Source organism: Chelonoidis abingdonii, chromosome 6 (assembly GCF_003597395.2).
Source record: "Chelonoidis abingdonii isolate Lonesome George chromosome 6, CheloAbing_2.0, whole genome shotgun sequence".
NCBI classification, from domain to species: Eukaryota; Metazoa; Chordata; order Testudines; family Testudinidae; genus Chelonoidis; species Chelonoidis abingdonii.
The window spans coordinates 91,071,464-91,086,542 of NC_133774.1; the positions used below are offsets into that span (position 1 = coordinate 91,071,464).

General features: G+C 39.3%; 1 protein-coding gene across 12 annotated transcripts in view; it reads right to left on the reverse strand.

Annotated features, from left to right (window-relative positions):
- Positions 1-15,079, reverse strand: part of AOPEP (aminopeptidase O (putative)) — a 346,149-nt gene that overhangs the window by 260,618 nt on the left and 70,452 nt on the right. For 11 of the 12 annotated variants that reach the window (XM_075067225.1, XM_075067228.1, XM_075067224.1 and 8 more), the window contains 2 exons: positions 13,524-13,680; positions 8,864-9,112 (listed from right to left, as the gene is read on the reverse strand). In XM_075067225.1, the coding sequence (XP_074923326.1) occupies positions 8,864-9,112; positions 13,524-13,680 (406 nt within the window). The remainder of the gene's footprint in view (positions 1-8,863; positions 9,113-13,523; positions 13,681-15,079) is intronic. The other variant, XM_075067229.1, reaches the window with a different exon arrangement.

Sequence of the window (15,079 nt, forward strand, 5' to 3'; positions counted from 1 at the left end):
TTGGTACCCGAAAAGATACTGGATCAAATAATTAAGAAATCAATTTGCAAATACCTAGAAGATAATAAGGTGACAAGTAACAGTCAACTTAGTGGGGTACGACTTTTCTCAGTCTATGGCACAGGAGAAGTAAGCACTCTTTGCCTCCTTCAGGCAGAGGCATACATTTGTAGAAATTCTTTGTGTCTGAGTCTGTCTTCATCAGAATACGTTTTCTGATAACAATGCTCAAATTTTCTTCCCACTTTCTCTGCTGTAGGTCATCTGAGATCTATGGCAATCTGTGTGGGTGTTGGGATGGGAGCCAGCACTTTGGTACTTGCATGTCTAGAAGACTAGTCATGGATTGGTTGAAGTGCTTCACCAATTCTTCTACTCTGAAAACAAGTTTTGGAATTTAGCAGAGTTCAAGAATTATCAGGACAGAACATGGGGATGGTTCTTTTTCCCTTCCAAGGGAGAGTGTTCTTATTACTGCATAGAAAAGGAAGAGGTCCTACTGGGGTACAGTATTGGTTCCATTTATTATTCCTATCTTCAGTGCAAGGGTTCAGTCTAGGGCATGGACAGCTATTGTGTGCGGGTCCAGAGATTGCCTGTAGGAAATCTGAAGAGAAGAATTAAGATAGGAAGTTTGGGGTACTTCATCAGAAACATCATCAGCCTCAATATGACGTCTCCAAGACAATGAGTCTTGACCTTTATCAGCATGTCAGACTGCTTCTGTCGACTCTTGTGATAATCCTTTGTTTTCTGATAGCTAATAGATTAGCAAGGTGCCCAAATTAGTCTTGTCTCGGGATCAGAGTGAAAGTGGATGCACTCAAAATATTTTGTTTGGTGTGAATTCTTCCCGCATTTGAGTCTGGAAGAGAACAGAATGGTTATTCCACATCCAGATAGGTCCTTCCTGGGTGTGGATCTGTGGCAAATGGAATATCCAAGGGAACAAGGTGATCCAGTTTGGGACTGCAAACTTAACCCCGATCACGTGTCTGTGTGATGCAGCCCAGGTCAGGCAACTCAACAGCAGTAAAATCATGGATGATGCATTAATTGGCCACAGATCTTGCATTATTCAGGATGAGGCTGAAGTCATGGTGGCTATCTGTTTTGGACCCATGCAAGATAATAGATTGCTGATTGCACTGGACTAGATATAACTACCTAGAAATCTTCTTTTCAAGTACTGTGAAGATATGTTCGGTCTTTGGGAAGTAAAAGGGACATCTGACATGAGTCAAGTTATACAGTTAAATCTTTGCAGAATCAATCCTTTGTTAGGAACAAAGTACACCACAGCTATATTAATTGCATTTATGGTAAGAAGGATGTATGGGGAACACAGTCAAACATTTGTAAACTCATTTTATATATAGATAAAATATAGTTAATAAAAAAATTGCCTGGGTCTGTCCCACTCTAAAGGAAAAATATAGCAGCCTACATTTTCAGAAGTGACTAGTGATTTTTGGTACCTCAATTTCTGGGTGTTTAACATGGGACAGCTTAAAGTAGCCTGAATTTCAGAGGGAGGTGCTCAGCACATTCAAGAAATTCAGATCTTAAGATGTCTCACATAGGGAACACATGAACTTAAACACCCAAAAATCACTAGTTCCATCTGAAAATTCAGGCTAATTTTGTGACTGTCAACTTATATGGCCCTGTGAGAAGGCGATGTGCCACACTCATCTCATCCACAAATACACACTGCTCTGAGACCTTCTTGCTTATAAACACTCCAGTGTATTTTATTTACAGTTGTTTAATCCCTCCACCAATACAGAGCAGTGTCTCTATACCTTTACACACTGTATCTGAACTTTCTAAACCCTTCTCCAAAAGGGAGGTGGGGAGGGACATGTCTCTACTCAGAAAACTCTTTTTGTCATGCTCTCCTAGCCTTCTTTCTTTTTCTCTCCTTCTCTTCCCTCCTTAGCACTCCATCCAATACCCTTCTATACAGCTTCCTTGTTAATGGGTTTATTGGCTCATTGACTCACTAGCCCCAGTCTGGCTTGGTAATCAATACACCTGTGTCCAATTAGGCCTTCTCCAGGAGAACCTAATTACAATTAATAATGACGAGATTGCTGCTCAAGTCATTGGAGTTTCCAAGTGCCTCCTCTCCTGTCTTTTCTGCACTAGTAAAAATACCATAATTAATGTCACTGAAGATGGTGGAACAAAAACAAAAATTAAAATTCGATTTAGGAAAGTATTTTATAAAAAAATTTGAAATGTTTCTTAAACAGAAATAGCTATTTTAATTTCAGTGCCATTCAAAACACAGGAAAACATATTTGCGAGTGAAAAAAATGTTTACCATATGGAAATCAGTTGTATTTTCAAGAGCCTAAAAAGAAATTATACAAGAGCTAATAAGAGGTAAGTAATTAGTATATCATTCTTTTTAAAAAATCCTGAAATGCTGTTTGGAATATTTTAATCTTTCTTTTCTTCAATTTAAAACAAACGCTATACTCTCCTACCATCAAATTCAAATATCACAATTTCACTCCTATACTATCAACAAGCAAACAATGTTTTAGTTGCACCAAACGGTGATTGCTGCATACTCCAACGTATTTCGGGGTTGTGCTCAAGAGACATCTGTTAAAACTTTATGGACTAACAAACCAGCTCAGCATATTAGTAAGGATATATCTTGTGCCTGATGTACTCCAAATCCTGTTTTGATCCCAAACTGACAAGTGGGAGGAGAAAGTGATTGCGTGGTATCAAATTTCACTCCAAGCACCAGCTCAGAGATAGAAAGTGTTCTTGTTACCCAGGGTTTTCAGAACCAAAAGCAGTGGTAACTTAACAGTTTTAATTCAGGGGGTGTCAGAAAAAAGTCTTTCAAGATAGCTTCAGAGAATGGCTTGAAAGTAAATTTTATTATTTACTCTTTTTATAACTAACTTTTACAAAACAAACAGCTCATAGTGACCCCTACTGGGTCATTACTTCAAAAAAAAGTAATAAACTACTTATTAACAAAACATTTCAAAGAATTTTAGTTATAAAAAGCTTTTATATTAAAGGGGCCAAAACTCAAGGTCTTTATTTATTTATAGTCTTAATTTGCTGAATGTTTTTTCATTTAAATTAGCAGAGGCTGCAAGCTTGTAGCTAGCATTTGACCTTGCCTCCAGAAGCCCTGCTTGTTCAAATTAACTGTCCTTAGGTGGTGTTCTATTTTATTAATTCATGGTGGCTGAATGCACACAATGTGGTTGCAATTTGCTTGATAAAAGTTTGGGTAACACACCCTTCCATTCCAGGTCAACATTCTCAGTGTCTAAGTACCACTGAGTTTATATACAAATGGGACGTAGACACAGGCATTGACTCTGTGGGTGCTCCAGGGCTGGAGCACTCACAGAAAAAAATTAGCCGGTGCTTAGCACCCACCAGCAGCCTAAGCTGCTTTCCCTCCCCCCAATGCCTCTCACTCACCGGTGGCCCCATCGATCATCCCTCCCTCCCTCCCAGCACCTCTTGCCCACCACAATCAGCTGTTCTGTGGCATGCAGCAGGCACTGGGGGGTATAGAGAGGAGCAGGGATGGGGCGCACTAGAGGAGAGTGCCAGGCTGGGTGGGAAGAGGCAGGGCAAGGTGGACCAGAGATGGGGACTTGAGAGAAAGGGCGGGGCAAGGGTGGAGTGGGGGTGGGAAGAGGTGGGGCGGGGGTGGGGGGTTGGTGAAAGGGGTCAGGTGGGGGCGGGGCCTGGGACAGAGCTGGGAGGTTGAGCACCCTAGGAGCCCGGAGGAAGCCGGCACCTGTGGATGTAGACATACATTTTGAATTATTATCATCATTGCTGTGGCTTCATTGTAGACAGTTGTTGGATCATTTTGTTATCTTGGCATACCCAAGAGTGAAGAGACCATGGAGCTGGAGAACAAAAGTGAATTAATACATAAGGGTGTTTATAATATGCTTTAACCCCATAATTAGCCAAATATTAGCTTCATTTAAAAGAGCACTAAATCATATACACTGAAAACTGGATCCAAATTCCTGGAATGATGACACTTTCAGAAATGGGTTCAGATAGAAAAGGTGAGAGAAGGGAAAGATCATGAGTTAAGTTTCTTGTGGCTGGGAGACAACCCTAAAGAATTAAAAGCTCCCTGTGTAGATAATGGGCAGCTCTGAGTGTCAAGAGCTCCAGACTGACCAATTCCTCTAGGGAAAAAATGAATGCTTTAAATACATACCAAATTCCTCAAATGCCCGAAATCTAGTGATCATCTTTCTGCCTCAGACATCAAGCAAGTCCAGAGAGCCTTCTCACCAGATCTAGGTCTTTTAGACATATTATTTGGAGCTGGCTCTGCTATATTGCAAAGGAATGTGCAGGACTTACAGAAACCTCCAAAATACTTAATAGAAGAGTCATTACTCAAATGAAGGGTCATATTTAATCCCTGTCGTATTTAATCTGCTCGCTCTGGTGGAGTTCCGGAGTCGATGGGAGTGCATTCGGGGATCGATATATCGCATCTAGATGAGATCTGATCCGGCGCATAGTGTAGACATACCCTTACGCAGAATAGTCTTTAAGCAGAATGAATGGTACTTCAACTTCCTAACAGGTATCAGCAATTCTTTCAGAAAAATGCAGCTGAATCTACAGACATGGCTGCTAAAGATGCAGATGGACACCTAGTGGGATTTTTAAAAGAGCATAGCTCCCACTGAAATCATTTTTAAGCTTTTAAATACCTATAAATACCTATAAAGATCTGGCAAGCAAATCTTTGTTTGTCACAATTTTTTCCACAGGGATTAACATGATGTTACTAATGAGGGAATCCGGGCCAGATTCACCTCTCATACTGGTATAAAAATCAGGAAAAATGCCACTGAATTACTTATTGTGAATATTATTCTAAGCAATCAAAACCCTGTTTCCACACAAAACTCCATAGTAAGTTAAAAATATGGTAAGACATGAACAGAAAATATGAGCAAAATAAATGGTCTTTCAGCTGGAATTTTTCCCATAAGGCATCAGCAGGTCTTTATGGAAAATACTTCTGAATTTGCACCATGGCTGCCAGAAGAGAACAATGTAAGGCTCCAAATTAAGTCATTCTGTGCAAGAATCGTTATAATTTCATACCATTCTGGAATGTAGGGTAACATCCCCCTCAAGTAAAATAAAGTACTTTGGGTAGAAAACCCCAGTAACTATAAGCTAATGAGGAACAGACAAAGAAAAATGCCAAATGCTGTAAAACCCAGATACTTAAGATAATGACTGAAATTTATGACTGCTTCCTTCCCTGGCAGACAGGAGTACAGTTAGAATTCTCAAAACAACAGTTTCTTTGTGCTGGCAAGCTATGTCATGTTTACACTACTACAGATTTGCTAGAAGATAAAAAATTAATAGTACAAGCATCCTTTCTAATTCAAGATAATGGTCAAACTTGTTATGATGTTCTGAGTATGGTTTTGCACTTATTTTACTCCTAAACTGAAGTTATTTAGGTAATTATGATTGCAATGGGCAGAAATTAACCATTAAAGCAACTTGCACTGTACAGAGGCCTCGGTTTTCACAATCACACAGAACAAGAACAAGCAATCTATTATGGGCCCCTTTATCATTTCTTTTGCTGTGCAAATATAGCCTGGAATTTAAATAACTGAAAACTATTTCTTTAAAAAAATATTAATGTCCTTTGCTTCACAAACCCTTGAATGAAAAGTGTCAAGAAATGCACATGGCCTTTCTTTCATCATTTACTTGTATCAGGGTTATGGATCACTTGGCGTTGACAACCATTAGACAGAATAAGCATAAGAGCTTATTAGCACAAATTTTCTCATCTCCCTCACAAAGAGGGAACGATTACAGCTATATTTTGAATACACAAAACATAACCCAAATAAGCACAGATGGTTTTGCAACAGACTAGCCCAATGGCATCTTTTCCCTACGGAAGGGATATATGGTATTGGAGGCTCTGACTTCCCCAAGGATATTATCAGGACCACAAGAACATCATATGGCTTTCATCTATAGCGTTCCTTCCTTTTGGAATACCCCTCTCTCCTTTCCGTCCTTCATTTTATATAGTGCATCCTTTCCCCTCCAGCAGTGGTTTTCAGCCTTTTTTCATTTGCGGATCCCTAAAAAATGTTGAATGGAGGTGTGGACCCCTTTGGAAATTCAACCTGTGGTCCGCAGACCCCTACCATACAAGTCTGAAAACTGACTAAACAGTATTCAACTATAAATATTCCACACGTTTGGTACGGCATTTGACGCAGCATGAGAAAGAGTACTAACTGTGGGCTTCTATGGTAACACCACCACTTCTGGGTTTTGACCTGTAGGTGGGAGTATTCACATACTTTAGATTGATCAGAAAAATAGAATGTCTTTTCTGAGATCTGAAACTTAATTTTCATAGTCACCTTTCGCAGATCCCTTCGATGTAGTCTGTAGACCCAAAGGGTGGATCCACAGGTTGAAAACTACTGCCCTACAGTACCAATGATCATTGCTCTTGTCATACAGCTAAGCAGGACAGTAGTCTCATCTATAGATATAGTGATGATCCAACATCACCGTATTGCAAGCTGCAAATACCATCTTTTGGAAACCAAGAGCAACACCTACCGACTCTTTTAGCTTTATATGGTCTAAGGCAGGGATGGGCAACTGGCAGCCCCAAGGCCACATCTGGCCCCCCAGATCATTTTATTTGATACTGTAGTGAGAGCCAATGGGCTGAAGAGGGGAGCTGGGCCCAGTTCCACGAGACAGGAGACGCCGCTGTGGGGTACATGCAGAACAGGCTCACTCTCCAAATCTCTCAAGGCCTCATCCCCTGAGTGTCATACCCCCGGACTGCCAAAGAAGTTTCAGTGGACTTCGCAGCCCTCTACTACCTTAAAGTTGCCCATCCTGGTCTAAGTAGTAAATGTAATATCATCACTCCTGAATCTGAGTCAAATATGTGGCACTATCCACCAGATGTCAAGAATTATTTTCTAGCAGGCACCCCACAACGGACAACAGGACACACCAGGGCTATCAAAGTAAATAATCAGTAACAAGTTCAATAAAACCACGCCTCCAAAGAGATGACATTTATTTGACAGAACATATAGGAATAATTTAATTCTTAAACTTTACTTTCCATTTTTTAAAAATATGTTTATAAAACAGAGAGCAAATCTATACCATGAGCTATATAATATTACATGCAAGCTAAATTTCCCTCTCCTCTCTTCCCCTAGACAGTGAGGTCAAAATTAAACAAACATTGTCTTCCTTTTTCACACATGAACTATAAATATAAATAAGATATTCATTCAGCAAAATACAGAACAAAATGCAAGATTCACTACTTAACTAAGCTTTCCTACCGTAAATTAAAAAATGAAATAAAAATTAAAAACCTATATGGGGTAGGGAGATGAACTTGAGGAGCAGAATCTTCTGAGGCTGTCCGGAGACTGGTTGAGAGCTGTTCTAACTCACACCTGACACCTGGCCAACAACAGCCCCTATGGGTCTCACTGGCTGGTGGAGATTGCTGGAGCATTACAGTAACCTGGATAGCTGCTGCTCCAGGTCGCGCCCTTTTATATCTGTCCTTACGTGCTTTGTCTTTATATTGGTCTAAAAGCATCTAAGAGACAGTTGTCACTATAAAAATAGCAGCACCATTTGCTCTTCTGCTGTTTGCAAATATTGCGTCTTTACTGATTTAAGCAGACTTTAGAAAACGTAAAGGTAAAAGACATATTTGAATTGCTGGGTATTCCCTTGTTTGTTCTACAGCTAAACACTTCATATAGTTACATCATTTGAAATTATATTGTAGATATAATCAAAATAATTATTTGTTAAATATCCATGAACTCTATGAATACTAGCTTATATCTGTTTTCACCGTTTGCCCTTATTCTGTTTTCAGGATTCATAGTTTTAGCCAGATAAACGCAAACCACATAAAGCTTATGAGCCAGTTTTCTAATATGCCCTTGTTTTGCTGAGAAATAATGGGGGAAACATTACCAGAAGAAAACACCTAAAATAACAGAAGCATCAAAGGACAGAAATGAACTTTAATTTGGATAATGGGGAAAAACTCAGAGGCAAATGCTCAGTGAGCTTATATTTCCCTTCCCATGCCTTATTAAAGAGGAAGATCATAACAAGAGATGCAAATAAACTGTCACCACATGAAGCAAAATTATATCTATAACATCAGTTCAGTGAGAATAGTGCAGCAAGCTAGTACTGATGGGAAGCTGGCATTGTTAGCTACTAGATAAAAGGAGTCGAGCTGCTGCTATTTACACTAACTCCACCAGTGCAAGCAAGAACAAATAAAGGCTTGTTATCAATAGCCTACAAAATATACAAGGAAGCTTTCAATTTTCAAACCATTACAAACTGACCACACCAGAGGAGTATCCTTCAATGTCTAAAAGGGGAGCAGCTGGTTCACAACTAAGGGTGAGTACTTTGCCCATGTCATCTGAGGAACAGCACAGATGACAATGAAGATGAGGCCATGAAGGGTATGTCTACACAGCCCACAGAAGCGAATCCCCCTAGGCTGGGCTGACAGACTCTAGAGCTTTAAAAATTGCTGTCTAGACAGTGTTTTGAACTTGTAGCTTGGGCTGGAGCCTGGGCTGTGAAGGCTAGGGAACCTCAAGGCACTGACTGTTCCAAGGGCTGCACAGATATACCCCAACTTATCCTGTCTGATTGGTAGAAAGACCAAGGTGCAGTATACAAGAGTGAAATGATGCAGCAAAATAAGAAAGTTATACACAGAAAAAACAAAATAATTATATTAGAGAAGTTTCCATACCTGGCCATTCCCAGACTGGAAAAGTTGGAAGGGACTATCAACACATCAAGCCTGGAAAAGGGGTGGGTTCCAAGTGTACCATGAGCAGCCAAGAGGCACCGAGGAATCAGCTCAAGAAGGATCTCTGCACAGCGATCTTTAAGGCACCATGGAGCAAAGACTCGATGAGGAATGACTAGCTGAGAACTGGCAGCAGGATTCTGGAAACGGCAAGGATACGCCCCATGACCACAGCTCCCTTCGATCAACCTGAGGACACCACAAAATACAATGGTTTAGTTTGATATTACAAATACGTGTAGTTAAATGTGTGTGCAGGAGGTGAGGAACTTCTGCAGATATCAAGGAGATAAAGCTACAAATGGGTCTCATGCAAAGTTGGCTCCTTTGTATTCTCACACTGTTCATGTCAATGCGAAGGCTAAATTATTATTGATATGCTTGGGTAGAACTGATTTGGCCACTCCAATCTAAAATAAATGAAAGTGGTAACATCTTGTTTTACTGACAGGCAGACATCAAAAGAACACGCGTTCAAAATACAGTCACTATTCAAGACAAAACTATGTGTATGTTTGTGTCTGTTTGCATTTTAGAAAAAATAAATACAGAAAAAACTAAATGGACAAGAAAAAAACGATACAGCTCAAACTGAAGGCAAGATTCAGAGTGTTCCTAAGTTAAATATTTGTGAAACACTTAAATATTTAACCAAGTTACAAAGACAGGGTTTATTTTTGTCAAAGAAAACAGAGATATGATTTACATTAAAGTCAAAGTTAAATTTTTAAAATTAAAAATTCTTCAGGACAAACTGTAAAAAATTGTTCCTATTACACAAAATAGCAGATTTCAATTCAGTCATAGCACTGCAAACATTTGAAGGAATCATATCATGACCAAGTCTACACCTGCGTTACCTCTGAAGGGTGCGTTCCCTCAAAGGTAGGATTAGGGAGAAAAACTACATTTCCTAAACACCAAGTCAGACATTTTTAAGAGGAATTCACATCAAAGGGAAATCAACTTTATTTTTTTTTTACCTGATAATTCCTATTCTGTACAACACAAACCCTCTCTTTGGTTCCAAGTTGCAGCTTTGGGGGGTGATTTATTGTAAGCACTAGAACCAGTAGTATTTGCAGGATCAGGCTCCAAACTAGTACTTTTCTGTAGGCTATGATTACTTTTGCTGAATTGATGGCATGTAGCTAGCTGAGTTAATAACAATGAAATAACACCACCTTACCTTTACATAAGGCCTTTTACCTGAAAGAAATGGACCTTAAACTATTTCAAAGATTATCTACAGAAAGAAACCTCACCCACCACTGAAATAGAGACATCTCTAGCGCAGAATGCAATACATATTAATCAGTGCAAGCAAAGTTATATAACATTTTTCAAAGGAGGATACAGAATGACATTCTCTTAAATCTAAATCTACTTAAATATGGAGATAGACCTATCTCATAAAACTGGAAGGTACCCTGAAAGGTCATTAAGCCTAGCTCCCTGCCTTCACTAGTAGGACCAAGCACTGATTTTGCCCCAGACCCCTAAGTGGCCCCTTCAAGGTGAAACTCACAGCTCTGGCTTTAGCAGGCCAATGGTCAAACCACTGACCTATCCCTCCCCCTTATGTCTTTCTATCATTTGCAAAGCAAATAATAAATACATACATACAACTCCTTCAAGTGCAGGTATCTGAACTGGAACTTACACTTGTAGCCAGTTATTTTTGAGATACTCACTTTATGACACCTACAAACAAAATACCTTAAAATAACATCACTTTAATATTTTTTCTATCAAACTTTATAAAGATTTTTGAAATGGTGGAGTGGAAAGAAAAGTTATGAACAGTTTAGTTTTCACATCAAGAAGCAGCAAATTAATATCTCCAGAGGGGGCTAATGACTTGGATGAGAAGGAAGTAGATTATAAAGTTGCTTGTAAATAACAGGAGTCATATTTATGCCTCTTTTCCCCTTTTTTATTGAGAACCAGTGTAATCGGCTAAATAGCCAGCTGATGTTCCATTACATATAGGGACAGCATTATCATAATTATTATTTGTGTCTGATAGCTCCCACTATGTGCTAGGTGCTGTACAAACACAAAAAAGACAAGCGATACAGACGGTAGGGAAAAGGTATACAACATGCAAGTCAGGAGGTGGTTGGCTACATCCCTATAATATACGTTTTAATAATGTAACTGGATTTATTTTTAATAAGATATATAGACTACCCCTAAATGCCCCATAACTAGCTAGTTAGTTTTTTGTGTCACAGTAAAAGTGGGGATTCTAGGAGGAAACCGAGTGCAAAGAGGGATAGTTACACTGTGAGCTAGTTCAAGGAGGACAGAGTGGCAAGAAGATAGCTGTGAGAAAAGCAGACAGCATATCAAGGGTGGTGAGGTGGGGGGGGTACTGGTGGAGCAGTGGAGACAGAGGATAAACACATCTAATATTATTCTCAGCAATGTCAAATGTACCATGAGAGGAATGAGACACTGTTTGGAGGTACACAGAACATTCATAGAATCATAGAACTGGAAGGGACCTTGAGGGGTCATCTAGTCTAGTCCCCTGCACTTGCGGAAGGACTAAGTATTATCTAGACCAGGGGTAGGCAACCTATAGCACACGTGCCCAAGGCGGCACATGAGCTGATTTTCAGTGGCACTCACACTGCTCGGGTCCTGGCCACCAGTCTGGAGAGATCTGCATTTAAATTTAATTTTAAATAAGTGTCTTAAACATTTTAAAAAACTTATTTACTTTACACACAACAATAGTTTAGTTATATTTATAGACATAGAAAGAGACCTTCTAAAAACATTAAAATGTATTACTGGCACACGAAACCTTAAATTTGAGTGAATAAATGAAGACTCGGCACACCACTTCTGAAAGGTTGCCAACCCCTGATCTAGACCATTCCTGACAAGTGTTTGTCTAACCTGCTCTTAAAAATCTTCAACCTCCTTAGGCAATTTATTCCAGTGCTTAACCACCCTGACAGTTAAGAAGTTTTTACTAATGTCCAACCTAAATCTCCCTTGCTGCAATTTATGCCCATTGCTTCTTCTCTGATCCTCAGAGGTTAAGAAAAACAAATCTTCCTCCTCCTTCCTGTAACAAACTTTTACATACTTGAAAACTGTTATCATGTCCCCTCTCTATCTTCTCTTTTTCAGACTAAACAAATCCAATTTTTTCAATCTTCCTCATAAGTCATGTTTTCTAGACCTATAATCAGTTTTGTCGCTCTTCTCTGGACTCTCTCCAATTTGTCCACATCCTTCCTGAAATGTGGCGCCCAGAACTGAACATTCTCAGAGAAGCTTACTTTTATAAAGAAGATAAAACAGAGGCCCCTGAAGATTTTTCATTAGTGAAGAAACTTCTCTAGCACTCATATACAGTTTGCTTGTTTCTCAATTGCTGTGATTTAGCCTCCAACTGACAGAACAAACACTGAATTCCCATGGGGGAAGAGTTAAAAAAAAATCAAACTATAAATGGAAAAAACTTGCTCTTGCACATTATTGCACACAAAACTCTTTACTGAGAAGAAAATCTTCATGGCGTCCTTAAAGCATCCAGAGTCCTCTGATCTATTCCTTCCCTTACCACTAATTATGTGACCTTGGGCACATAACAAATTCTCTGTGCCTCAGACTACCCATCTGTAAAATGGTGATAGTAATGTTTACCTGTCACACTGGGCTGTCTTTAATGCTATGAAATCCCTGGATCAAAAAGGAAAAACAAACCAACAAAAAAATCATAATATCTAAAGGTACCTGAATAACTAAATGTTTTTCTTTGTCACAACAACTAATAACATACTTATTGCCGCAAATCAGCAACAGTTACAGATCCTAAAGCATTATATGTTAAAACAGAATATACAATGTAATATAATTACAGCATATGCATTTCTGTAGAGGCAATATACAACATATCATATTACAAATAGGTAAACATGCAATGATTCCTAAAACTTATCTAAATGCATAAAATTTCAAAGTTTCAAACTGTATCTTTCATATCTCACTTTTGCAAAAAAAAGAGAAAGGTTCCATCTCTCAAGTTTCACTAGGAAGTGCTATTAGAATTAACAGAGCACTGACTCAGCAGGAATGCTTAACCGAAGAGCCCCTTACGAAATCATCATTTTATCCTCAATATGCAGAGTCTGATTAACTGTATTTAAGTTAATTCACAATCCATATGGAAACAGAAGTAATTGGAACCAAAACAGCTTAAGTGACCTACAAAGCAATCTAACAGGCAAGAAACTTTTTATTCAGTTCCTAATTGAATAAAAACAGAAAGGATTTAAGGATTTTGAAAAGCAGATGGTTATAGATGAGAAGATAAAGTGCAGAGTTTAAAAATTCTGTTAACTAGGCTGAACACAGGTAGAAAGTAATTGTCATGTTCCATTAGCCTAATTTTTTCTACATAAGCCACACACCCTTGCCAATCCTTTGCCCCTGGATTTACTTCCTTAAGATTTCTTTCTGCTCTGATTAGACATGTTCTGCTGTGGTCCCTCTGCAAAGACGATTCACTTTCATGGTTCACAGAATAAATGGAATGTTCACTCAAATGTTTATTTTTTATAATATCCTAATCACCAACCTGAGATCGGCCCTTGAAAACACAGAAGAAAACTCGTTAGTTGTCCGGATGTCAGCTATGTGGGATTCCTGTTTAACTTCTGTCCAACACCCAATAGCAATAGTAAAGGTAGATGCTGGCATGGGCATGGTCACATAATAGTACCAACTTAAAAGACCTATGAGTAAAAAAAGCACCATACAGCAAATTACTTTCTAGGTTAGAGAACGATTTCCCAGAATCAGCACTTTGAATTTCAATGCACTTGAGCTTTTGAGCCAAACCTCTCCTCCCACCTCCGCACTGTTTTTTTTTTTTTGTTCAAGAAGGAAACAACTTGTTTTTATGCAGTCACATTGTTTACTATATGATAGTTATATCTTACTTACCTTGGAGATTGAAAGGGACATTAGCAAATAGTTTAGACCTAAAAACTTACATTCACACTGCTATCCTCAGATTCTAGGCATCTACAAAAAATTAAATCCAGCATTGTAACATTATGACTGCAAACCTCATGAAAACATTCTATATCAATGGCCGAAAACACTGAATCTTACCCTTATGGGTGGAGTCAAACAGGATCCTTAAGTCCTCTAAGAAAGGACATTTTTTAACTTAAAAAAAAATCAATTGCAGTCCTTTAACAATAGCCTTAATAATGCTGTTTTTGTCTTAACAGTATGGTTTGTTTATTTCAAATTACAAACTCCTTAGGGGAAGGACCATGTTTCAGTATGTTCTGCACAGCACTGAACAGACTGTTGAAGTCTAATAAAAATACAGTAACACTTATGATCTCTGCCTGGCACTCTGAAATGGCACAATGCATCAGCACATCAATGAGAAGTCAAGAATCAGATTCAGTTTTGGTATGAGTGCTGAATTTGGCCCTATGAGACAATCAGGGAGCTGAGGGGATGGAAAAGGTAAGTGAGTCTACCAGAGGAAGATCTGCTTAGTATAGGGGGACAATTACACAGAGTCCATTTAGAGAAGTGGGAGAAACTTGTTTTGGGGAGCCATGAAGTTTTATTGATCAAACCTACATACAAGGTCTTTTTTTTTTTTTTTTTGCCCAGCTATTTTTCTGTTGCTGTTAAAGGCACCTTAGGCACACATGCAAGAACTCACCTACATTTACAAATACAGTTACCACAGCTGCATACACAAATTGGGCGATTGCATATGCAGCAGTCTAATTAGATACCTGTATGTGTATCTGATTTGTGAGTAGAGCAGTCATGGTAATTTTGAATGCTAACACAGGCATGCAACTGCATGCCAACCTTGAGCCTTTTTTTTTTTTTTTTTTTAAAGTAGTCTTTGGATTCAGCAGTAGCGCTAGCTGGCCCAAGCACGGCAGTCAGGCAGCCTTCGGCGGCTTGCCTGCGGGAGGTCTGCCGGTCTCACGGCTTCGGCATACCCACCGCCAAATCTACAGGACCGGCGGACCTCCCGCAGGCTGCCACAGAAGGCTACCTGATTGCCGCCTTCACAGAGACCGGCAGGGTGTACCCCACGGCTTGCCGCCCCAGGCACATGTTTGGAGCGCTGGTGCCTGGAGCTGCCGCTGT